The following is a 25,546-nucleotide window of genomic DNA, read 5'->3' on the forward strand; positions in this document are numbered from 1 at the left end:
CTCCCTTCCACTGCTTTGTTTCCCCTCCCCTTTGCTCTACACCTGCACGTGCTGCTTCTCTTGCCTCTCTTTGCAGCAGATCAGGCAAAGGCCTGTGTGAGCTGGAGGAAGCAGGACTGACTCCATCACATCTGGGAGCCCTCACTGCTCTTGTGTCTCACCACTGGAGTGGACACAGAGAGATCCAAGAGACAGCTGCCAGGGCAGGGCTTAGAGAGGTTTATTGATCCAGTTTATTGTTGACACAGAGCATTTCTTAACATCCACCGTGTCCAACAGGCGCCATGCTGTGCTCAGTATCTGCACCAGAGCTTTATACACATCTCAGCTGTACATATTAACACACAGGGAAGTCAATCCATCCCACTGCTCCTCCTGGGAGAAGCCAGCCCTCATGCACACTAGTAAATAGCAGGGTTTATTTACAGTCTGTTTCAACACCTGACTGCACCATGAGTGACACACAGCTCTGGGGCTGTTTTCCAGCTCCAGGGGTGCTCAGTGGGTTGCGCTGGTACTGCTGGAACGTGCCAGGCTGCAGCCCCAGCACTGTCTAGTGCAAACCAAGCCTCACCCCAAGCCCTGGCTCCGGGGCAGAGGGGATTAAGGAGTGCATGCAGTTTACCCAGAGGCTTTAGGCAGCCCATTTCAAGTTCTGTGGAAGATGACAGGCCAGCATACCTACTTGATTGAAAGTGAAGTGAATCACCAGGAGCCCTGAGCCTTTGCTCACCTGCCTGGTAGAGCTGTGTCAGTGGCAGGAGGATGCACTGCTTCCAGTCCCTGCTGGGGCAGCACCCCAGGCCAGGGCTGTGAGTGTGGCCCAGCAGAGCAGCAAGGCACTCATGTCTCAGAGAAGGTGCCTGGTCCATCTTGCCTAGAAAAGCAGGCCAGGCTGCACTGAAATCCAGTAGTGGAGCATTTCCCTTGCATAGAGTGTTCTGACATCTCTCTCCTCCTGCGACGTGCAAGACTAAGCACAGGAACCAAAACTGCAGCAATGAGGTGTAATTAAAGCCAGCCCTGTTTTAGCATCACAATTCTCAGAGCACTGTTGTTGTGAGATGCCATGTGAGTATCTGATCCCCTGCCAGAGGCTGGACCATGCAGGGTGTGCTGGAGGGCTTTGCTGCAGGCTGTTTTAATAGGGTTCGGCTAAAGTAGGTCTCAGTATCTGTCTATATGTGGAAATCAGGTCGGGTTTATCCCGTTAATGGTGCTAAAAGCAGAGGGAGGACGCGGCGGCAGGAGGCCGGGTGTGCGGGGGCCCGGGCAGCCACACGATGGAGCTGAACCCTCGGCTGAGCTGGCGCCGGGTCGGCAGCAGATAGCAGGGCGGTTTCTGGGATATTCATGAGTCCTCCCGAAGGGAGTCTCTGCTGTCCATCATCACCTGTCGGCATTTCAGCAGCACACACCCGGGAGATGCTCCGAGCAGGGCACGAAACAGGGTGGCCATGAAATGCGCTGGCGAAGAGCAGGACATGGTACTGAGCTGTCATTTGTCTGCCTGGGCTGGTGGCATTGCCGAGTGCTGCTGGGCTCACTCAGCTTCCTGGTGGCACCAATCCTCTGTGGGAACATGCTGCCGTCAGTCCTGGCAGCCTTCAGCCGGGATCGTGGTGCCAGAGCCGGGCAGTAAATCTGCAGAGCAAGAGCAAGGGAGTCCATCCCTGCAGGGAGCTCTCCCCGGGACTCACAGGAACTGCTGGTGGTGTCAGCCCTTTGCTGTAGCTGCTTCCCATCCTGAGGCAGGGCTGTAGCCCAGCAGCAGAAAGGCACCTGAGCTAGTGTATAATTCCATTAGGGGAATTAACTCCTGGCGATGCATCCTGTGTGGAATCCCACTCCTGGGTGCTTGTGCTGCCTTCACCACCCCCAGAGCTGGGCACACCTCTCCAGCCTGACGTGCCAGCACCTCAGGTGGCCACTGCCACAGTGAAGCCCAGGCCTGCCTCACATATTCTCCTCAAAACCCAAAGGTATTTCAAGCCTTCTGCCTGCCAGCATAAAATATCACACAGCCCTGTGTTAGGATAGAGGAACAGAGGAGCCTGTCTACAAGTCCTCATGGTGGGAGCATTCCCTTCTCTCCCCCTGCCAGAGGGGACAAAGGTACAGGAAAGCTCCTGAGAAGGATGACACTGGGTATAAGGTGAGGCTGGGCAATGGAGCAGGAATGATGCTCCCAGGCAGTGCAGTGGGAGAAGCATGCACCATCCTTGCATGTCCTTTCATCTGCTGCAGTGCAGGGGCAAAGTGTCCAAAAGCACATCGAGGGCTGTTGTGGAGTCCTGCTCCCTCTTGCACTCCAGGCTCCCTGAGGTCAGCCTTAACCAGAGCTGTAGCCACAAGCTGCTGTGGGGTCCTTGCACCACAAGGACTAAGAGGAAGAGGAGCTGGAACTGATCTTTTTGGCTATCTCAATGTCCGACTTGGCAACCAGAAACCGCAGCTTTTTCCCTCCGGAGCGGATGAGGTCCACGGCACTGCAGGGAGCAGCAACAGGGACAGAGGTGAGTTCTGGCTCCCTCCAGCTGGCAGCCCCTCAGGAGCCTGCCAAGTCACAAAACACTCCCCCTTTGCCAATCACCTGTGCCTGCTCAGGGCTACAAGCAGGGGCTGTTTCTCTCCTGCCTGTAGCTTTGTGAAGGACTTGGCCTCCAGGTTAGTAGTTACAGGACAAGGGCAAACAAGCCCAAAGCTGCTCTGTGCTATGAGCACCTGCACTCTGCCTCTGAGCTGTCCCATCCCACCACCTTCGAGAGAAAACCTGGAGTGGGATGGGGCTGCAGCAGCTCTGCATTGCTGAGACCCACCTCTGGAGCTCTCATTTATTTCTGGTTTATGCTCCCCAGTTGTTGCTCCATAATTCCTCTTCCACACCCACAGCCTTCCCCCCTCTCTGGTGTCCTGTGCAGGTCACTCCTCTCCCTGCAGCTCGCTGGTACCGCAGCATCCTCAGCACTGCAGCACTGGCAACTCTTGGAGCAAAACAGCCAGAAACCTGGACCTGACAGTAACTCCTCCAGTGCTGGCACCACCCCGGGCCCTCTGCTGAGGTGAGACTCACCTCTGGTAGTCTGCCCCGATGAGGCTGGTGCCGTTGACAGCCAGGATGCGGTCCCCGATGGAGAGCCTGCCGTCGGCGGCCGCGGGGCTGTCCTCGATCAGGGTGCGGATGTAGATCCCCGGGGAGCACAGAGGGGTGTGCTGTTGGCAGGGGAAGGCAGTGAGTGAAAAAAAGGAACACAAAGATTTGTGGTCCCAAAGGGCCTAGCTCCCCAGGCAGGGTAACTCTCCCTCAGGGCTCACAACTAAGCCTGAGGGCAAGTGGGACCATGGAGATGCTTGGGAACATGATGGGGATGGTGCTAACAGTAACAGGAAGGAAATGCAATCCTTTAGTTTTATATCAATTTATACACCAAAAGGAGAGGTGGGGGCAACCTGCTCTTGTTCAATTTAATTAAGAGCAAAGCATCACTAGCCTGCAGCCATGTTGGGATGGGAGCTCTGCTCACGCTGTCCCAGGGCTCGGTGATGCTCTGTTTCCTACTGACCAACAGCACAGCTGTGAAAGGCCATTTAAAAGGATGATCCACCCTACAATGCCAGATTCCTCCTTATGCAAAGGAGCTGGGCTGTTTTGACACCCTGTGAGCCTCCCTGCTCCTCTCTGTTTCTCCTGCCACCACTGAAGGGTGGAGGAAAGACCTTGGCTGAGTCATTTTCCTTCCACAAGAGAGCTGAGCCTGTTTGCTCTTCCCAGCTGCAGGACAGCTGTGGACTTTGCATGTATTGCACAGTGACCTACGAGTAGAGATCCACTGAGAGATCCCTCAGTGCCTCCTCGTCCCCAGGAGAAGTAGCCTAGCTCCCGTGGGAAGCCATCAGCTTCTTTTCTTGGGGTATAAACCACGTCCCACATGTCCCACTCCAGCTGTGTGAGAGCATCAGCTGAGAACTCACCACGCCGTCGATCAGCCCCATCCCCAGCCCGATGGGTCCCCTCTCCAGCTCCACCACGAAGACGTAGCAGAAGTCGTCGGTGGCAGAGCTGCGGCTGGAAGACTCCGGCGTGGGGTAGTCATAGGGGGTCGGCGAGCAGCCTGGCAGAGAGAGCGGCTTACGGCTCTGGCACCGCCCAAGCCCAGCCTCACAGCCCCGGGGCGGCGCCAGCTCTCGGTACCTTCGGGGGTGCTGCCTTTGGTGCCGTTCATCCCGTTCCTCCGGGCGTCCTGCAGCCCTTTGCCGGTGCCCTGCGGTGACTCCGGGCTCCCGGAGTCGAAGTTCAGGGGGGTGGTGGGTGGTGTCAGCAGGCAGGAGGGGTCTGGGGGCGCCGTGCCGCCCTTGGGGACCGGGCTCCTGCCCAGCTGCAGCTGCTGGAGCTTCTCCTGGAGCTGGGGCTCGCCGGCGGCGGGCTCGCAGGGGCAGGCGCTGGTGGCCAGGCAGAGCTGGGGGTTCCCCTCTGGCTCGGCACAGCCCCCCAGGGAGCAATAATCCTCCTGGGCAATGGTGCCCAGCGGGGCAGCCGGGCCCTCGCTCACCTCCAGCACCTCCGGCGTCGTGCATGCCTCTTTCTTAAGAAGGAGGAAAATGCTGTGGGACCCCCTGCGTGTGCTTTTCACTCCCCACCTGGACCCCACCACCCTGCTGCTTTCCTGGCTGCCACATGCATTCAAAGCCTTGACAATTCAGACAGTGCCAGGCTTGTCCTGGCTTCCCAGCACAGATCCCACAGCCCAGTCTGGTGGTCAGGGCCGTGCTGGGGGTGTTTACAGCCAGCCAGGAGGGGACTCCTGGTCATGTGCCTGCTGGGGACCCCATTGGAAGGGGACACTGGGGTAGCTCAGCTCCTCCTGTGCCACAAGGGTGGGCAATGTGGCCCCAGGGTGACGGTAGGAGGCAGCAGGACCTGTGAGTGCTGCAGGGAATGGGGACAGGATGGGAGAGGAGAAGGGGACCTGCTGGAGGGACACCCTCCACGTGGCCGCTGAGCTTAGCACACACAGCACGTATCACCCTCCCTGTGCTTTACAGGCATTAGCTAATTAGCACTTTTGTGCAAGCCTGGCTGCTGGGGACGGGCAGGGTGCAGCTCAGGGAGGACAGGGAACACACAGGGAGAAAGGGAGCACTGCCCACAGACACCTCTCCTCCCTCCCTAATGAGATTGCTGGGAAGATCCTGTCCTTCCAGCTCAGCTTCCCGTGCCCCCCGTGCTGGGGGATTAGCAGCACTAATCCTTCCAGAAGCTCTCCATGAGGGCACTGCCACAGCTCCAGGCTGCAGGCAAGGGCAGCAAGCCCTTGGCACTGGGCTTGGAGGGATCTGCAGAAGGACCCAAGACCCTCCAGCCCAGCCTGGAGAAGAACAACCCCCCCGTGGGATACAGGCTACCTTTGGGAGTGCTGAGCCCAGCCCCTCGCTGGTGTGGGGGCTCCTGCTCTGCAGGCTCCAGAGGAAGTGGCGGATGTAAAGGAGGTGTCTGTAGATGTTGTCATCCAACGTCTCCACCTCCAGGTCCACTTTGAAGCCCCCACTGGGCAGGATGATGGGTGGGTGGTTGTCAAAGGACTCCAGCACCTCATCTGAAAGGCAGAGGGATGGAGGTTAGCACTGGCTAGGGCTGCACCCCACTTCTGCCTCCCAGCTCTCAGCCATGTGCAGTCTCCCAGCTGGGGTCAGGGATTTAGTGAACTTGAGCCAGCAGCATCCCTCACTTGGGAGAGCAGAAAAAGCCTCATGCACTTTGCATCCTTTGCAATATCTGAATTTTGGGGCTATTGTTATTACCAATTGCTGAAGGTACTACAGGACACTCAGAAAGGGGAAGGGAATGACCTGTTTGGTTTGTATGTGACTGGAGCAGGCTGAGCAGGACTCACCAGGCTGGAAGGTGGCCGGGCTCTCCTCCTCACTGGGCTGCCACGCTGAGATGCAGCCCACGTCCATCACTGCCTGGCACTGGCTCAACACCCGGTGCAGCTGCGCGGGGCTCAGCGCTGGGAACTCGGCTCGCAGGGATGGCCAGGTCATCTGTGTGAGGAGGCACATGGCAGAGGTGAGAAACTGCTTCCTCTGAGGAGCAGGAGCTTGCAAGGGGCACAGGAGGGAGGTGTTGGGCAAGATGGAGAGAACCAGAACATCCTCTCCTGGGTACTGTCCACCCACAGACCCTGGGAAAGAGCAGCTGGTGGCAGGTTGCAAAAGGGACACGCCAGTGTAGGGACTCCCCCAGACACTGAGCAAGCGCTCTCCTGCCCATGCCTATCTCAATGCCACAAGCCTCAGGCTGGGCATCTCTCACCTGCACCAGCTGGGAGCCGGGCATGGCTAGCAGGTTGGCCACGCTGGCCAGTTTGGCGAAGAACTGCTGGGCGAGCTGCTCGAAGCCGGCGCCGTGCAGCCATTCCAGGAGCAGCCGCACGCTGGCCCGCAGCTTCACCCCCTGAGACCAGTGGTAGCAGCCCAGAGAGGAGCCTGAGGAGGCAAAGCATCCGTCAGCCATATCAGGGAACAGCCCCTCTGTCCCCCAGCCCCTGCCCCGGGTTAATGTCCCCAGCATCCTGTGGCTGTAATTGCTGGTGGTGGCTGGACCTTGTTTGGCACTTACAAGGGGGCAGCCGTGTTAATGAGGGCTAATGACCACCTCAGGCTGCTGTAGTTTATTAATGAGCTGCCTTTATTAACTGCCCTCAGCCTTCTCTGCTCAGGCTCGAAGAGGCAATGGAATGGGATGGGATCCTTGTGGGGTTCAGCCTCTCCTGGGAATGGGAACTCAGGAGGCAGCAGCTGGGTCTGTGCTTGGCCTGCCTGTAGCTATGCTGAGACCTGCCCATCTCCAGCCCCCTCCTTCCTGTACCCCTTAAGTGGCACAGGGATGGAGTGGAGGGCGTCCCAATAACTCAGTCCCCTATGTGTTACCCAATTCAAGGAGGACTGACCCTTCTCCAGGAGCTGGTTGAAGAGCAGGGTGTTGGAGAAGAAGAAGAGGTAGGCGAACATCTGGGAGGTGATCTCGGGGTGCACTTCGTACTGGTGGAGCAGGTCCAGCACAGCCTGGTAGATGAGCACGACCCTGCGGAGCTCCTCGGGCAGAGGCGGGGTCCCCCGCCAGCTCTCCCGGCACTCACTCTGGAAGGGGTTGCACTCCAGCAAGGCAGGGAGTGACACATACAGACACTGCAGGGAGAGCAGCAATTCACAGCAGACTCAGTTTGTTGGGGTTTTTCTGTTTTTGCACGAGCCAAGCCTTTCCTTCACCTCCGCAAGCCAAGCAAACCTGGCCAGTGCTGCTCCAGCAAGAGGCTGCTCCTATTCCACCCCCTGCCTCCGTGGGTTCCAGTGTAGTGCAAAAGTTTAAAAAATTATAAAAATTAACATGTTGGTCACTTTTAGCAGTTGGAAGAGATGGTGTGTGACGCCAGCTAAAATCTGCAAAAACCTGATGTAAACCAGGGCAGCAACCAATCAGCTGGGTACGAGGGTGAAAGAAAATTCGGGATCGATGGGGATGATTTTCCATATTGCTGAGGTGAGAGAGCAGTGCCTTGCACTCATTTCTTCCAGGGCAAAGGGAAGGGGAGGAGGGCACAGGGGAGGAAGGCGCTGCTCCACAGCGGTGCAGGAGCAGCCCCGTGTCCCCGTGTGCCGGTGGCCAGGCAGCCGCCCTGCACAGGGCAGCCTTTCTGTGCCTCACACTGCCCGCTCTGTTCCCCGCTGCCGCCCGGCTCCCGCGGGCCAGGGGCCCCTTTCCATCACGCCCTGAATCACACCATTATGCCGCGCTGGCCCGAGCCAAGCAGCCCTCCCCAAACACCTCCCCCGAGCCGCTGCACTGCAGACAAGGAAACACGCCGCAGTAATTCAATACTTTCCCTGGGCTGCGACCAAAAATCGGGGAACTTCAGCCCGAAGGAAAACACCTCAGCGTGGTGCAACTGCCAAGGAGTAAAAGCTTAAAAAAAGCCATCCTGCACAGCCCTGGGGATGCTCGTGCTGGCCCCGTGTGACACTGTACCTTGGAGATGTAGTAGACACACTGCTGGAAGGTGTACATGATCACCTCCTCCAGCACCGTCATCGCCTCCTCGCTGGCCGTGATGGTCGAGGAGAACAGAGACTCCTTAGAGCCTGCAGGGAGGAGAGGAGGATGGGGGAGCAAACCTGCAGCCACAAGACCCCCAAACTCCCAGGGTGTGGGTTATTAGGATTTCCAGGTTTGTATCGTCCCCACAGAATCCCTCAACAGGGCAAAGAGGCTCCTCTGGCCTGGGGGAGCTCCCACCTGCCATCCCCCACAGCTCCCATCACTGCTGGCAGCTCCTGCCTGGCCTAAGAACATTTTAACTTTTTGCATAGACCAGAAAGCTCCTGAGGCTGGTTTAATACCTTTCTATCTTTTTTAACTTTTGCTGGCATTAACACAGGCTCACCAGTGAGCAGTTCTGCAGGGCTACCTGCAAATCCAGGCCGAAGAAAGCCCCCCAGGGCATTAACCACAAGCTGCTGTGGTGGCAGGGGATACTTGTGTGTGAACACAACACAACCTGGCACCACGGCAGGATGCGAGGCTGCTCCTCCCACAGATTTCCCCAGCCCACAGCACAGAGATGTCCCTGCTGCTGAGGATTATGGAGGGTTAATGGAGCATCTCGAGGGCACTGACCACCACCTGTGTCTGGGGATTAGCAGAGCAGAGCTGCTCCGGCTGGGAAAACAGGCAGGATGCTGCATCCAGGCTTACCTTTGATGTCCAGCTCTTCCTCCATGCTCTGGATGTAGGTGGGTGATTTCTGCTGGACAAAGTAGAGGATCTCGATGGCATTGGCCATCCAGAAGATGATGTGCTGCAGGTCTGGGAGAAGGTCTGTGATGGTGAAGCGGGACAGGGTGGCAGGGTCCTGGCTGGGGAGACACAGCAGGTGTTACACCTACTGCTCCTCAGCATCCCTACCCAGGCCTTTGGGGAGAAAACAGCCAGCCTGGGGCAATGCCAGCGGGGTTTCACATCCCCCTACCCCACCACCAAGCCCAGCACTCCCCTTAGAAAGACCCTTTACAAGGAAAAATTCAGTGGTTTCTGCTCTGTGGGGTGGCAAAGGGGACCCTGTGGGGACCAGGCTGATCATGGCCACCTGGCCTTTGTGGGGTGTCACTTTTGGGAGAGACTTTCCCTAATACAGATGAACTGCACTAAATATTCATGGCTGAAGAGCAGCCCTTCCCCAGAGTTATGTGCTGCTCCTGCCAGCTCTGGACACTTAAACCCAGCTCACCTGCCCTGGGCTGTTCAAAAATAAAACAAAAAGCATCTGGGTGATTTCTCAACTGCTAAACTGCTTTTTCCTGCTATAGGAAGGGGCTGGGAAGTGTCCTTGAAGTTCATCCTAAAGGAGAGCTCACAGCAAGCTCCAACAGTTTCTCCAGATACCAGTTTAGAGATGGGATTTTGGACGTGGCTGGGAAGACAGCTCCTTGCACCAGTGTGATTGTCCCAGAATGGTGCTCCCAGCACTGGGACACCCTGTGCCACCACCCCTGGATGCACACATGCAATGCCAGCTCCATCTCAGCTCCACTGAGGGATCTCCAGCCTCAGGAAGGTCAGGCTCACACATAAGGGACATTTCTACTGTATCACTCAGGAGTGAAGCCACAAGCCCATGATCACCTGGAGGAGGTGATCATGAGGTCTTGGATCAGAGAAAACCCCAGAGCTGCTGCAGGTTCTATTCCATCCTGAGCTTTTCCAAACCCACTCATTCTGTGCAGGCATTGTGGTTAAAGGACCAGAGAGCAGAATGCATGGGATTCAGCAGGAAAACTCATCATGCACCACTGGCTGACAGCCACGGACTTCCCTCACCCATGGAGGAAAAACCAGGTTGAATTCTCCCCATTTTTTGAGGCAAAACAAGAAGGGTCACACTTACTGCTGGGATTGCTTTTCAGCCAGCTCCCGTGTCCGCTCCTGGGCAGGGAGAGAAGGGGAAAGCACAGTGAAATCCTGTGGGATGGGGTGGCACGAGCATCACCCCGTCAGCAACCGCTGCCCCCAGAGACCAGGCTGAGCAGCCCCCAGGGAGGGCTTGAGCAACACCCCCACCCCAAAAACGCCCCATCCCACCACTGACTGACCCACACCGTCCTCTGGATCATTCTGGCCGCTTTGAGCAGCAGCTGCCCGAAGTCTCCTGGCTCAAAGTTGGTGGCCGAGTGCTGGATGCAGAGGCAGAGCAGGAAGGCAGGTGTCAGCTTGTGGTCGTCCCCGCCGGGCTCGATCAGGGTCATGATGCGCCGCAGGAGCACGTCCTCGGCCGCCGGCTCGAACTCCAGCTGCAGCTTCCTGCGGGGCGTCCTGGGGCCGCCGGCGGGCGACGGGCCCCGCTTTTTGGCCGCAGGCTCCTTCTCCTTCAGCAGGCTGCCACACGCCCCGCACACGTGGGGACCCTCGGGGTGCAGGGCTCGCAGCCTCAGCAGGGTCTGCGCCGGCAGCGGCTGCGCCTTCATGGGGTCCTTGTAGAGGAGCAGGTAGTAGAGGCCGAGGGACAGCAGGTCCCCGTGCCGCAGCACCACCGTCCGTGCCACCTCGGCGAAGTTGACAGAGATGCCAGCGCCGGCGATGGGCTCCAGCACCAGCTTCTCCTCCGAGCGGTGCCGGGAAGGTCGGAGCTTCCTGATGGTGCAGTGCAGGGGCAGGATGTCGGGGGCGGACAGGCTGATGCTGGGCTTGCTCGCCTGCGTCCTCTGGCCCACCGTGTGCTGCTCGCGGTTCAGCAGGTAAACCAAGCTGTCCTGCCAAGCGAGGAGACGCAGCATGAACCGGGGAGGGGCGAGAAGGGACCCTGCTCCCTGCCATGCAGTGAGTGCTGCAGCCTCCTGCTGTGCCCAGCTGTCCCCTCGCTGTCCCCAGCTGTCCCCCACGCACCTTTGCATGGCAAAAATATATTTTTTTTTTTACTCTCCTCGCTGCCAAAGAGGACAGCAGCGATCCCTGCTTTGGGCACGGCAATAAATGGGTACAGTGACTTTGGGCATGCAGTAAATGGGGCTGCTTTGGACAGAAGGAGCCCTCCTTCCACCTCTCCCCCTCATCCCTTCTGCAGCTGCTTTTCCTTCCCACCTTCTCCCCCCAGACTGCAGCGATGCCTGCTCTCCCTGCCCAGGGCAACAGTGGGACCCCGGCCAGAGCATCCACCCCTGGCCCTGCCTTTCCCTGCAGCCTGCCCGCACACCCCGAGGCAGCTCAGGGGACCACCTCGTGCCTCAGTTTCCCCAGCAGCACTAACGGGATGGCTGCAATGCCCATGTCACCCTGCCAAAAACTTGGAACAGCCGGACATTCAAAGGGCACAAAGTAGCCATTAACTGCAAGAGCCGACCCTGTCCTTTGCAGTTCTCCAAGTGTCTCCCGCAGACGCACTGCTCTCCTTGCAGCCTCTGATCCCATCTGCTACTGAGGAAGCAGCTGGACGGGGCACCTCAGCCACCACCCGCAGAACCAGGGCTCCCTCGGGCCGAGGCAGGGGTGCTGCTCGGGGATCACCTTGCATCCCTCTGGGGCATTGCACGCGGCCACGGCTCCTGCCTCCGTGTTCCCGTACTTGGGGACCGGCTGGGGACAGACTTGAGGACAAGGCTGCGAGTCCCAAGCCCGTTTCCTAAAGGATGCTCATCCGCACCACCACCACCGCCTCCCTCGACCCCAGCAGCTCCGGCCATGCAAGCAGCCCCGCTCTCCCCGGGGCTTTGGGGGGTGGGAGGGAAGCGGGGGGGGGGTGCCGGGGGTGCGCAGGAGGCGGCGCGGTGCTTACATGCTGCTGGCTGTAGCCCTGCAGGAGCAGGAGGTGCGGGGACTGGTAGAGGGAGTACCGCATGCTGCTGCCGCCGCTCCGCGCCGCCGCCGGGCTGCCGGGCAGGGTGGAGCAGTGCCGCTGGAGCCGGGCCCCGGCCCCGCTGCCGGCCCCGGCCCCGCTGCCTGCCCGCCGCGCCGGGGTCCCCAGGCTGGTCTCGCTGAGGCTGCGCCGCAGGGCCGGGGGGGGCCCGCGCCGCTCAGCCCCCGCCGCCCGCCGGGCCCCCCGCGCCCGGTGCCGCTGCAGCTTCCGCGCTTGGGCGTTGATGCCTGCGGGGATGGGGAGGGGGGAGACAGAGCGGCGTTCAGCCCCTGCAGCCCCCCCGGGAGCACCCCCGCCCCGCCGCAGCACCCCGCGGCTGGAGGGATGCTGCGGCTCGGAGCGGGGATGGAGCAGCTGGAAGCCTCCCGGCGCTGCGCACCCACCCTGCCTCGATGTCCCCTGTCCTTTGCCCTCCCCGAAAGGTGACGCCAAGACACCGACGCGGAGAGTTTAGTGTCCTAATGCCACCGCTTAAAAAAGGGGTGTCCCAGACCTCCCTGGCCCCCAGACCTCACTGAATGGAGAGCAGCCGGTCCATAGTATCCCCCCATCTGCCCCGGCCACACTGCAGGGCTGGGGGGAGAGGAAATCCCTGCTAAAAAGAAATTTCACTCAATCTTTGCTAAAAAGAAAAAAAAAAAAAGAGCCCGGATTCGGCTTTCAGCCCTTCGGCTCTCGGTCGCCAGCAGCAAGTGGGAACCGCAGGGACCCCCCCCAATTCCCCAGAGCATCAACCACACATGGGAGCTGCAGTGGAGCCCGGCTGCAGCAGGAACAAGCTGTAATTAACTTCTCCCAAGCATCAATTCGGGCAGAGCTGTCTGTCTGTGAGACAAACAGGAGCTGGAGTGAATTAATAGGCCTGGCCGAGCTGCAAAAGCAGCCCCTCACACGGCACCCCCAGAGCTGGGGGGTCCCAGTGGGTCCCTCCATGCTGCAAGCGTGGCTTGAGCTCTGCAGGAGAAATAGGAAGTTCTGTGACCGAGGGGTGATGCTCGTACCTCAGCTGGGCAGCCTCCTGGGAGCAGGTCACTGGCATTCGGGGAGGATGAAGAGAGGGAAAAAACCCTAAAGGATTTGCTTGCAGGAGCAGAGTGCAGCGTTGTCAGTGCAGCACCAGAGCCAGAGCCCTGCTCCTGGCTCGGCCGAGCAGGGAGCAGGCTTTGGACAGCGAGATTTGGGGACAGCCGGCGGGATTTGGGGACGGCAAAGCAGAGAGCCTGGTGCCCAGGGCTGCTTAAAGGGACACTCACAATCTCAGACCAAAAAAAAAAAAAAAATCATCTGCCTTATTTGGTGAGGAATGGGCTGCTGGTTCTGAAATACATTTTTTTGTTTGTTTGTTTTAAATGGAGCGCTCCTTTGCTGGGAAAATGGCGATGGGGAGGGGGGTGGGACAAGGAGAAAATAGCCCCTGCTGTTTACATGCCTTGGGATTAGGGCAGGGCACAGTCAAGCCACCCCAAGCAGTCCTGTGCCCTGTGTCCTTCTTAAAAAGGCAATCGGCCCCGCTCCCGTCCCCATCCCGGCCACGGCACGGATGTGACATCCTGGGAGAACAACGAGCCCACACAAGCCACACTGCTGGGGATGCCAAAGGCCACCCCAAACGTGTCTGCAGGACACCTCAGCTCCCCCCAGGAGCCCTGTCCCCAACCCACATGATGGAAATGGGCCAGAGGGATGAAGGACGGCTGGGGCAATGCAGATCCCAGAGCAGCCTGTGGGAGGAGTGGGGCCGGATCCTGGGGAGCAGCTGCTGCTGGAGCTCAGTGGGACAGAGCAGGGCCTGCCCGGACTGGGTCCCACTGCCTGCAGAGACAGGCCATCACCAGCCCCTTATCGAGGGGAAAGGAAGCTTCTGTATTTATTTTGTGTAGGAAAAAGCTGCTTTTTCACTGCCGATAGAGCCCCCGTCACAGGCTCCCATTAACCCCGGGGCTGTGCTGGAAAGATAAACACAGCTCTTTTCCTGAGCATAACAAAGTCCCTCCATAAAACTAGGTTAGGTTTTTTTCATCCTTTGGTATTGTTTTGTCCTCCCAAGCATGTGCAGGTTATCCCACCCAAAACTCAGTGTGAACATCTCCAGTGCAGCATGACCAGGGCAGAGACAGTGGCTGCTGAATCCACAGGGAGACTGGGATGGGAACAGCATGTAAGGAGTTAAAGAGCATCCCCAAATATTACATTCCTCCCTGGATAGCCAGGACTTGGACTGAAGAAAGGAGGTACTGCTGTCAGGGTGTTAGGCCTTGTTAAAGTTTAGGGCTGGACAAGCTCCAATGATCTCAGGCCTAGGGGGCTGACAAGGCTTGGGAAAAAGGATGTACCACTGATAGTGGGCACAAAGAATACAGAATTTACAGGCCATGAGGACACTTGGCAGAACTCCCAAGATAAAGAAGAAACTAATAGAAGCAACTCAGCAACTGTGCTGAATCAGCTCCGACTGGGTAAGAGGCAATTCTGGCAGGGGGAGATTCACAACCACCAGCCCAAGAAACCACCAGCTCAAAATAAGAGGTCTGTCTCTGTCCTCCCTCTTTTCTCTTTCTTTCTTTCTCTTCCTCACATTGATTGCTAATAAAATCTGTATTATTTACTCAGCATTTGTCTTGTTTGCACCTCAATTCAGGCAGAGGCATCTCTCACTAATCAGATCCTAACACAGGGCTGGATGGCATCCTTAGAGAGAGCTGGGCACCCCTTGGGCAGCATCCACCAGACCCCACCAAGCTGCTGCCTCTAAACCCATCCTGCAACCCAGGGGAGAAACTTTCAGTTGTAGTGCCTGGGATCTTGGCTGGGATCTGCCTCTTTTTCAGCTGAGGAAAGAGGTTCGCTTTTCCTGGCTGAGAAATAAATCAACAAATAATTCCATGGGCCCCAGGAAAGAAGAAATGCTTTGAACGTACCCAGGAGGGACTAAGACCAGGCTAGTCCTTCCTAATGTAATTGCTCTGCAGACTCTGCAGGGAATCTTCCCTGGATGCAGTTGTGCTAAGGTATATCAAAGCCAGATCCTCAAAGGCACTTGCCAGAGCATCTTTTAGAATAATAGGCTTAAATCCTAAGTTTCTGGAGCTGCGTGTGCAGTTCAGCCTCCAGCCTCTTGGGAAAGCTCCAGTCAGGACAGGACCTGGTACAAAATGGGGGTATTTTGGAAGATGAATGCCACTGAGATGCCAAGTGCTGCACCTCCCTCCAGCACCCTCCAGCTTGTGGGTGTTTTCCCTACACTTCCATGGCTGCTGCCTCTGTGCTCCCCAAAAGGAGCAGGGCTGGGGGTAGCAGGGAGAGAGGGGCTGCCTCGTTTGCTGCAGAGAGGCTCCACCTGTGCTGCTAATTAGTGGCATGAGGAGCCAGCACTGTCCTCCCCAGTGGGAAGTAGCTAATAAACTAATTAGGATAATGGGTAACTGAGCAGATAAAACTCTTAAGCTATTTGCTAACAGGTCATGGATGGATGTGGAGCCTTTCCCCCAGCCAGTGATGCACCTGCATGACCCCAGTGGTCCCAGTCATCCCAGTCCTGCTGTTCTAGTGATGCCCTGTGTGGGGAAGGGCCTGCAGGGATTTCCCTGGGGATGATTTTAGCATCCCTCTGCTTTTCTCCGAGGGAGCTGCAAGCCTGAAGTCCCTTTGTTTTTGCACAGATGTTGTGTTTTCCACGCCAGTGCCTCACCACCCTGGGCAGGCAGCTGCTGCTCAGCAAGGGGACCTCTGCCAGCCTGAGCCTGGTGACAAGGGTGACCCTGGTGGAGGGCACTCATGGTCAATACCCACTACACCAAGAGTTTTGTGTCTTTTTGGGGTGCTGGGTCACAGGCTGCATCACTCACATTCACTCCTGGCAGTTTGCAGATGAGGTGGGAAAGGATGGTGCCAGCCCCACAGCAGCACAGGGTGAGACTGGTGACAGAGCCTCTGGTGCCACCAACAGAAAGGGCTGCAGGAGTGAGATTTTACCAGGTAAGACAGCTACGGGCAGAGCAGACAGCCTGACTGCGGGTGCAGCTTTCTGTCTTGGAAGAGCTTGGTCAGCTATGGAAAATGCCCAAAGTTTAAAAAATGGGGAATTTCCACAGCCCCACCCAGGAGTGCCGAAACAAATGAAGTGATAACGAAAGCATAACGGGCTTATTTCCAGATCCAGAGCACAGGATCCTATCAGGAGCTGCTCCTCCATCAGGAAATGACCGAGGGGTGCCAGCCCCAGGCCAGCTCGATGCTGCTCCCATGCTGGGCAGCCCAGACCCTGCTGCTTCCCCTGCCTGCATGGGAGCCTTGCACTCCCACGGCTCCCAGCCCACTCAGGATCCGGGTCACGGGGAGGAAAGTTGCTTTCTGCATCCGAGGGGGAGGATTTGAGGTCGAGTGGATGTGACCTTGGGCACCAGCAGGGAGCAGCCTGCCCACCGTGGGCTGCACCCCTGAACTCGGCTCTTGCCCTTCCCTCTGTTCAACAGAAGCTGTTTTTAGAGTCGCTGCTCTCCCAAAGTGCTTCACATCTCTCTGATCCTGGCTGCAGGAAGAGCTGAAGAGAAGAGCAGAGCATCCACCTCCTTGGCCCAGGCTCTGGCAAGAGCCATCTCTGTGTCCCACCTGCAATGAGCTGGGAGCAGCTGTGGCATCCCCTCCCTGAGCAGCCACAACTGGACGCGGTGAGGATGGAGGTAGCCCTGTCTCCTCAAGTGCCAGGTGAAATCCCAATTGAAAATTGCAGCTGGGCAGGCTCCAGCTGCCTCTGCTCTCCCCCAGAATGCCCATGGCTGGATTCCCTCGCTGTGTGCCAGGGTTCTTTCTTTGTCAGGATGGGTGGGAGAGGAGCTGTGTCCCCCCTGGTGTGGGACAGGTTGGACCATTTGTTCTGCTTCTGGTGGGGCAGAAACTTGGTGCTTCTTTGCCAAGCACACAGAGTAATCCTGCATCATCACCAGTTCAGTAACAGCCCTTTCCAACACACATGAGGAACATCAGGGCCCCATCCCAGTAAAACCCTGTGGCTGACAACTCTGGGGTCTGGTCCAGACCCTTCTGTCAGCAGGTCTGACCCAGCAAGCACATTGTGCAAGTAAAAATCTGATTTTAAACCTTTCTGCCCTCATCCTCACAGGGCTTTTATCTGAGGGTGGGAGGGGGAAAGCTTCATTACTGTGTGCTGGGGTCACTTATTAACCTGCTGGTTCCTAATGATGCACTTATCTCCTCCTGCCAGCCCTGGCCTCCATCAGGCACCGCTGCAGGGGCTCTCCTGCCCTACATTGCTCTCTCTTCATTAGCTTTTCATTTTCCTTAATTGCTCCTGCAGATTTGCCCAGGGTGTCAGGCCTGGAGGATGCCCAGAGGGAGATGGGGGAGCAGGGCAGTGCTCTGCCAGGCACGAAGCTGGGGATGCCATGGTGCTGGCTCACTGATGGGAAGAGCAGGAAGCTCTGATGCTCTTGCCTGCTGCTCCCCAGCCATGGGCAGGGTTTGTTATTAACCCCTAAACTGGCTGGGGTAAATATTTGAGGTGACAGATACCAAACTGATGCAGGAGAGTGCTGAGCCCTGCCTCAACCCAGGAGCCTTGCAGCTAAGATGTGGCATCCCTCCCACTTGCACCACCCCCTGCACCCAAACCACGTGTGAAAACCTCTGGTGTGGGAGGGCTCCTGGGGGTGCATCCCAGCCCCTCTCCCTGCCCCACACCCCGCTCTGACCTGCAGTGGTGGTGTCCACATCCCTGGCCGCCATCTCCTCCACCTCCGCCCTCCTGCGCAGCTCCAGCCGGCGCGAGAAGCCCTCCCTGGGCTTCCAGAGGTCCTGGATGAGCAGCGGCTTCTCGTGGTCGCCCAGGACCCTCAGCCCCTCCGTCTGCCACTGCTTCTCGGGGCCCTGGAAGCGGCCGATGACATCGCACAGCGCGTACTGCCCGGCGCTGAGCTGGCTCAGGCCGTAGCGCTCCAGGGCCTCCTTCACCAGCTCCCGCGCGCCGGAGCTGCCCGTCACCAGCACGCTCTTGTAGTTGGTGCCCGCACAGATGTTGCCCCCGAAGATTTTCAGGATGCCGGGGGCCGAGAGCTGGGTGGAGAGCTCGGCAGGGTCGTCCTCGGCGGCCGCCGGGGAGGCGGAGCTGCGGTCCTTGTAGCTCAGGGTGCGGTACAGGACCTGGGAGAAGAGGCGGCTCTGGCGCTTCAGCCGGTTCTTGGACGGCGGGGCCATGGTGGAGGACGGCCCGTAAAACATGGTGCGTGAGGTGGTCACGAAGCACAGCTGGGCGGGGAAGAGCAAGAAGGGGAAGGTGAGTGGTTTGGAGGCTGGATGTGCAGCAGGGGAGAGCGAGCAGGTGGCCATGGATGAGCCATTGTCGCCTCCAAGGTGACAGATCAAAGGAGGGCCATTTCCCTCGTGTAAACCCAAAACACCAGTGGAAAAGCTTAGCCGAGCTCCTTGGCACCAGCACAGTTACCCCTGGATGGGTTTATCCCTGAAAACACAGCCTGGAAAGACCCCATATTTCTCCATCAAGAGATCATTCTTACCCAGGCAAAATGCAGCATGAGGAGAGCAGAGCCCAGCGGGACTTGGCGGGGCCCATCCTGGTCAGCAGCCAAGGCGTCAGGAGTTACTTTCACTAACGAGTTTACGGAACAATCCCATTTTTTAGAGGTGAAACAGAAAGCTCAAGTGCAAATTCACTCACTCTGAGGTACTGCTAAATGCTTTTGCTCAGTGAGAGGCACAGGGTGAAAATGGGCTTTAATTAGCCTTTCTAAAAATGTCCTGACTCTGGCAAATCTCTTGGCTGTCGCTTGTTTGTGGAGGACGTTCAGGCCCAGGGTGGCATCACTGACAAGGCTGCCCTTGGGCAGGGCTGCTCAGGGCAGCCCCGAGTGGGCAGCGACTGGAGGAGATGTGGCCAAGGCTGTGTGGCAGCTCCCAGTGCTCCTCAATCCCCCGGAGTGGACCTGGAACCACAAATCACTTCTGGATATAGGTGGGTAGCACTCCTGCCTGATGTCACTGTCACCATCTGCAGATGGCTTTGAAATCCCATCCTGGCTGCACCAGCACTTGGTGATTTCCTGGTGCTGGTGACCCAGAGCCACACTGTGACCTGCTGGCAGGCAAGGTCTGGAAAGACAATCTGAGCATTCCTGGTTGGGACAGAACTGGGGAGTCCCTCACCTCCAGATCTATAATCTGCAGGAACTCCGTGCACACACAGAGGAACCCCAAAATGTCCCATCCACAGCTGTCAGAGTGCCTGGGTGCAGCAGCTGGGGTGATCCAGGTGTTCCTGGCCGGGCACACGTGAGGTGCCAGCAGCTTGCCACAGCTGCAGCCCCGGCTCGCTCGGGCACAGCCGCGCCTCTGGAGCAAACTCAGCGCTATCAGGCAGAGTGATGTCGGGCCTGGACAGCCTCCAAACCACCATCTAATTCGGGAAAAAAAGAGCCTCCCTGCTGCTAATGGAAGAGGTCACCTTCTAACCCAGAAACCACCTCCCAGCCGTGCGTGGAGGGTTGCTGCAGGATGTGCATCCCCCCACCCCACAGCCAGAGACCCAGGGAATGCTGCAGATGGGGAAACTGAGGCACACTAAGGGTGTGGCTGGGAGCTGTGTAATCCTGCAACGCTGCTGCATCCCAAGTCACCCCTTTCCCAGCCCCACCAAGACTGTGAAAATGCTGGGGTTTGTCCTTCTCCCCAGTCTGCTGGTTCCAAAACTGACTCCTGGTGTGCTGAAGGGCAGGAGTCCTGGCACAGGACAGCGGGGCTGAGGACCTTGTGTTTTACATTGCCCCAGAACTTCTGGGGTCAGGTAAAGCTGCTCCTGCTCCCACCTTGCAAGTGGGGAAACTGAGGCAGGGATGGGGTTGGGGCCCTGGCTCCCCCCACACTGCTGCTCCTCCCTCTCCAGATGAGCCCAGAGCTGCTGCTCCCGCTGGGGACATCCCTGGGGACATCCCTTGATGTCTGCTGTGTGACATCCCGTGGGAGTGCCGCGGCAGCCCCGACCTGGGGAGCAGGTCAGGGCACTGCAGACAGGCTCAGGAACAGCTGCCCCAGGCCTCCAGCACGGCCCTGCCAGCCCTCATTAACATTGACCAGAAGGAAAACTGCCCCAGAGTCCCTACAGGACCTTGTCATCAAGGATGCAAAAGACTTTGTCATCAAATCACTGGTTTCACGGATTTAATCTCCTCCACCCTGAACTACCCCCAGCACAAAGGGAAACCTTTTACCATCTGCTGGTGGCAAAATCATTCCTCTGAGCCCACATCACAGAGACACCGTCTTCTCTTCTTGCAGGTCCCTGCCTGGTTTTGAATGTGTTATTTATAGCTCAGCTATTTTTCTGCTCTTTCTATCAAATGCAGTTCCTACAGAGTTCAGGGGCAAAGACGTTAAACCAGGAAAAAATCAGAAGCCTGGATCAGGAGGAGGTGCCAGCCTGGTAACCCCAATTTTCAGCATTTAGAGCAGCACAGGTGTGATTTTACCAGGCACCAACCTGGGTGACCTGAGAAATCACAGCCTTCTCCTGGAGACAACAGAACACACCCGGTCTTAATCCCCCTGAGGACTCTAATGGACGGGATAAGATGATAATGAAATGGGCTCCTCCCACATCCGTGAGCTCAGGCACGCTGGACACCGGCATCTCCCCCCAGGGGGAAAGCTCAGGTACGTGCAATCCCGCTGAGCCCCGCTGCGGGAGCGGGCGTGCTCCAGCTGCACGCAGCTGCCCGGGGACAAGCCAGCAAGAGTGTCACACCTAACAGCAGGTCAGTGGGACACCTGCTCCTGGACATCCCCAGTCCAGCTGAGCCCTTTTCTCACTGCAGGCCAGTCCCCTGGAAGGACACAAGCCTGCAGCTATGGAGCATGATCCAGGCTTTTCCAAGTCCCTTTCTCCAGCATTCAGTGACGTTCTCTCTCTAACGGGTACGCACGGATTAGTCAAAAGCCTGGGATTGCCTCCCAGCGAGATCTGTCAGGGATCCTTCACCTCTTCACAGCAGTGCCTGACCACACCAAAACCAGCTATTTTCCACAGCCAGCTCTGTCTGTCTGAGCTCTGCAGAGCTGTGACAAATGCCCGTGGTATTCACGTGGCCACCACATGTCCTTCCACCACGACTGACTCTGCAGCCACCGGGGACTTTCCTGCAGGCCTGAGGTTCCTGCTCCTGTAATGGGTCAGCAGCTCCTTCCCAGGGCCCCACCCAGTGCTCAGGAAAAGCCTCTCCCTACCTTGCCATCCTTCTCACGTGTCTTTTTCCCTTCCATTCATCCTCCTTCTCAAAACAATCTTTGCCCTTCGTTGTGCATCATCCTGGGCAGGCGTCTGTCACGCTTCTGAGAGAGGAAGAGGAGGAGAGGTCCTGGGCTGCTCACGGACATCAGCTGCTCGCAGTGATGGTGGGTTTGGAAAGCTCAGAGGTTCTGCAACACGGTCCTGATGTTTGCATGTGGGCTACTGAACCACATCTGTACCCCCTATAACCAACAGCACCTACCCCATCGCATGGGAGACTGGAAGAGAACAGCAGGAGGAAGGAAAGGAAAGGAGAGGAAGCAGGAGGAAGGAAAGGAAAGGAGAAGGGGAGGAGATGGAACCAGCAACGGCCCTGTGACCTTCATCTCTTTCTCCTAAGCACACGTGTCCCCAAGGATGCCAGGCTGGGGACCCTCTGACCCACAGGTGGACAGGCAAGCCCTGGACCAGCTCCTTCCCCCAGCAGCTGCAGCATGCTGGGATGCTCAGTGAGATTTATTTTCCTGAATCTCACTTTGTTTTCCTGGACATCAAGAAGAGCCACCAAGCACTGTCCCCTCACCTTCCCACCACAGATCTGCAAGAACTCAACCAAAGGTCACCAGGGACAAAGCTAAAAGAGGCACCTGCCAAGTGCCACCAGGGATTTCATGGGTGTTCCTTGGAGAGAGCCATCAGGGCCAAGAGCTGCTCTTTTCCATGGCTCCACCGTGATTAAAGATAAATGCATCATCCTCTAATTAAATCACCTAATCAGGGCCTTGGGGTGGTTCCATCCAGTCCCTCTTGCTGGCCCAGCCTCGGGGCTGTGGGAGAAATTCTGGGGGTCGTGATGCAAAAGGCAAAGAGGTGCTGACCCCACCTCTGCTGCCCCACATTTCTTCCAATGATTAATTGCTCCTCCTGGTAAAATATTTATGCCTTATTTCCAGTGAGTCTGCCCTCAGCTGCCAGATACTGATTCTTGCCATCTTTTCTCTGCTCAACTAACGAGCTTTTGGTTATCGTGTATTTTCTCCTCTGCAAGAGTATTTAGATGCTTTTGCCAAGCTTTCCTCTTTGATTTGATTTATGAGTGGACTCACTGGATGGCCCCCTCCTCTCCACCCCTAAGACCCTTTCTGCAGCCCCTTAGTCCCTTCCCCTCGGACTCCACATCTCCTCTGCTGAGAAGGAAAGTTTGGATGTGGCCATAAGCCCAAATTTGGATCTGACCAGGAATGCAAATAACTGCTATTTATTTTTTTTCCCCAGAGCCAAATTTCACATTATCCTGAAAATTTTCAATTCTCCGGTGCAGAAATGGGGACAGAGAGGCAGCCACCCCCCAAACTGCTGCCTGGTAAGCCCCTGTGCTGCCTCTCCCAACATCTGCAGGCAGCTTCAGCTGAAAATTTACCATCCAGATTAGGGACAGGAAACCACGTACAGCCACAGTTATTATTTTTGGGTGTAAAAGATTTCCATGTTCCATTCTGCTCCAGTTAGGATGCCCTTCTCTCACTCAGCTTACCACCCAGATTTGTACAAACCATTAACACTCAGCTGCTCTGGGTCAGATTCAGGTTTTTCCAGAAATCATTTCCATCTCCTTTCTTCCAGATTAGTGATAAAAACACCAAGTCCATGTTACCAGCTAGCAGTGCCCAGCAGTGATAATCTCCCTGATAACTGCCTTGGAAATGGATCGCGTTTATTTAATACCAGCTTTCTTGACACTGTGCAATGTCAGCTCTAAATACTGGACTGGATTGACTTTTTTAATAGTGGAAAGTGCAGATTTTTACAAGAATATCACCTCCCATAACTCAACTGCTTCTCAGAAGTGTATTACAGCCAGAGAATCACCTCTCATGTTGGAGACTGAAGTAATTTCTATTTGCCAGGAGTTATTTTCCATACAGCCACGTTGGACAGCAGGAATTTATTCCTGGTGCTGAAGTCTTTAATCAATTCAAGCCCGAGCCAGGTTTCTCCCTCTTCTCCCTGGGGGGATGCTATCAAGCCAATCAACCTGTAGCTACCAGGTCATCTTACTCCCTTTTGGGAAGAGCAACAACACTATTAAAACACTTTTTAATCATCTGGAATTTCCCCGGGGCTCATCCCAGCACACGGATGGGTGGTGAGATTTCAGCTATAACCACTCCAGAATAAGAACCAGAAAAGCTGTTTCCTCAGATCTTTCTTTGAAATTTTTTCTTTTGTTTTCTTTTTCTTTTTTTTCGCCTTTGTTTTTTGTTTTTGTGTTTTTTTTTTTTTTTTTTTAATGGAAACTGCTGGAGTGGCAGCCTCGGACTAACGGCAATGACCGCAGCCTGGATGCTGCAAGTGGAGGGAGAGGCCGCTCCGGCACTGCAATGTGGAACAAATTAGAACTCGGAGAGCAAAGGAAATGAGAACGCCCTGGACACGGTGGCTTTGACGTGCGCTCCTCGGCTCCAAATCCTGCCCCCTTGCTCCAAATCCTGCCTCTCTGCAGATCCCATCCCCACAGCCAAGGCTGCCAGGGCAAAACCCAAACCCCTCCGCTCTGACCGGAGCCCCCCACTCCCTTCCTCTCAGGATCAAGTCTCCACTCCAGAGCCCGGCCTTTCCTTGTGCGAGTTTTATCCATCTAATCTAGGGGCAGATCCGAGCCCGATGATGTCCACGGCTCCCTCGGTGCCGTCTTTAGCCGGATCAGGGCGGGTAAACTCCTTACCACGTTATTATTAGCAGCGGGCACCCTGCTGTAGCCTGCACCCCACGGCCTCAGGACTGTTCAAGCAGAATGGAAAAGCAACCCTGGTCCCACAAACATCAACAGCTTGTCCCAAAGGCACCTATTGTTCCACAAACATTATAACAGTCTGGGAGCTGATTCCACAAGGACAACAGGAGTCCTGTTAGCAGGTTGTCTTTTTTTTTTTTTTTCCCTGTAATTATTTTGCAGGGTCTTTTGAGCCGCCAACGTGCACCAGCTCTCCGGTAATGCACCAGTGCAAATGCCAGCCCTCTGCCTGGGCAGCTCTATTCACACACACCCCCGAAACCCTGCACAAAGAGCATTTGCTTTCTGCTGCCTCCCGAGCTCCACAGTCTCCGTAGGCTGCCTAATTATAAGATCTTAGCAATATTTTTTTTTTTCCAGCGATAATTAACTGGTCCTGGAGAGAGCTGAAAATAAGCACTTCCCAAGCAAGCAGCAAACTCCCCTGAGTTTTCTCTGCTAAAGTTACAACTCAGCATGAAACTGCTCCAGCCTCACAGGGACACAGATCATGTCAGCACCTCCCTGCCACGGCCTGGGATGCCACCACAGTCGCAGGCAGCTGAATACAGGTGAAATGGTGGGTGTGGGAGAGCAGTGGGATCCCAAGGGTCGTGCAAGCGGACGAGGATTTCAAGGGGCATGCAACGGGGAGAAGGATCCCAAGGGGTATGGAGTGGGGAGTGGGATCCCAGGGAGTGTGCAAGGGGCAGAAGAAGCCCAAGGGGCATGCGACTGGGAGAAGGATCCCAAGGAGCGTGCAGTGGGGAGAAAGATCCTGAGGGATACAGAATCCTGATGGGATACAGAATGGGGACACGGATTCCAAGGAGAGTTCAGTGGGGAGAAGGAGCCCAAGGGGGACGGAGCGGGGATGATCCCAAGGGTTGTGCGATGGGACACAAGGACAGTCAGCGTGGGGAAGGCTCCCCGTGTGCCCGACCGTGGGACGGGGACCCTCGGGCGCTGCGGTTCCCGGCACAGCCCTCCCGCCGGCCGTGCCCGGTGCGGTTCCGCGGGCAGCGCGGGTCTCCCACGGCAACCGGACAAGCCCCGACCGCCGCGCTCCTCCCGCCTCCGCTTCCCAGGGGACGAGAAACAAACGCTCCCGCCCGGCGCAGCGAGGGTGTCCGGGGACGCAACAGCGGGGATCTGCCCCCCAAGAAAGGGGGTCCCTGGGGAAGGGTCCGCCTTCGCCCCCCGCGCCCCGCGGCCCCGGTACTCACCGTCGGAGCGGGGCAGGCTCGGCGCGACCCCGGCGGCGGCAGCGCCCGGAGCCGCCGGGGCTGCGCGGGGACCTCGGGCCGGTCCCGTCCCGCCGGGGCGGAGCGACCGCCGCTGCGGCGCCCCCCCGCGGCCGCCACCGGCATCGCCCGCAGCCACCGCGCCGGGGAGCGCAGCGACGGGATCTGGGGAAGGGTCGGGATTTGGGGAAGGGTCTGTACTGGGAAAGTCGGGATCTGGGGAAGGGTCGGGATTTGGGGAAGGGTCTGTACTGGGAAAGTCGGGATCTGGGGAAGGGTCGGGATGAGGGAAGGGTCTGTACTGGGAAAGTCGGGATCTGGGGAAGGGTCGGGATGAAGGAAGGGTCTGTACTGAGCGTGGTTGGGATTTGGG

The 25,546-nt window shown here is 57.2% G+C and overlaps 1 protein-coding gene across 2 annotated transcripts; it reads right to left on the reverse strand.

Annotated features, from left to right (window-relative positions):
• Positions 1 to 204: 204 nt before the first annotated feature.
• Positions 205 to 25,238, reverse strand: RADIL (Rap associating with DIL domain). Of its 2 annotated transcripts, none has more exons than XM_053992076.1 (16): positions 25,156 to 25,238; positions 21,153 to 21,257; positions 17,612 to 18,164; positions 11,823 to 12,130; positions 10,147 to 10,803; positions 9,942 to 9,979; positions 8,753 to 8,913; positions 8,027 to 8,139; positions 6,951 to 7,188; positions 6,314 to 6,486; positions 5,892 to 6,042; positions 5,404 to 5,594; positions 4,193 to 4,583; positions 3,973 to 4,112; positions 3,074 to 3,213; positions 205 to 2,489 (listed from the first exon to the last, which is right to left on the reverse strand). In XM_053992076.1, the coding sequence occupies exons 2-16, from the start codon at positions 21,186 to 21,188 to the stop codon at positions 2,384 to 2,386; spliced, it is 3,396 nt and encodes a 1,131-aa protein (XP_053848051.1). In that variant the 5' UTR covers positions 21,189 to 21,257; positions 25,156 to 25,238; the 3' UTR covers positions 205 to 2,383. The 2 variants fall into 2 exon arrangements, with proteins under 2 accessions (XP_053848051.1, XP_053848049.1); XM_053992074.1 differs by having other exon boundaries at positions 21,153 to 21,344; positions 25,156 to 25,233.
• Positions 25,239 to 25,546: the final 308 nt, after the last annotated feature.

This window comes from Vidua macroura, chromosome 16, assembly GCF_024509145.1.
Source record: "Vidua macroura isolate BioBank_ID:100142 chromosome 16, ASM2450914v1, whole genome shotgun sequence".
Lineage (NCBI taxonomy): Eukaryota > Metazoa > Chordata > Aves > Passeriformes > Viduidae > Vidua > Vidua macroura.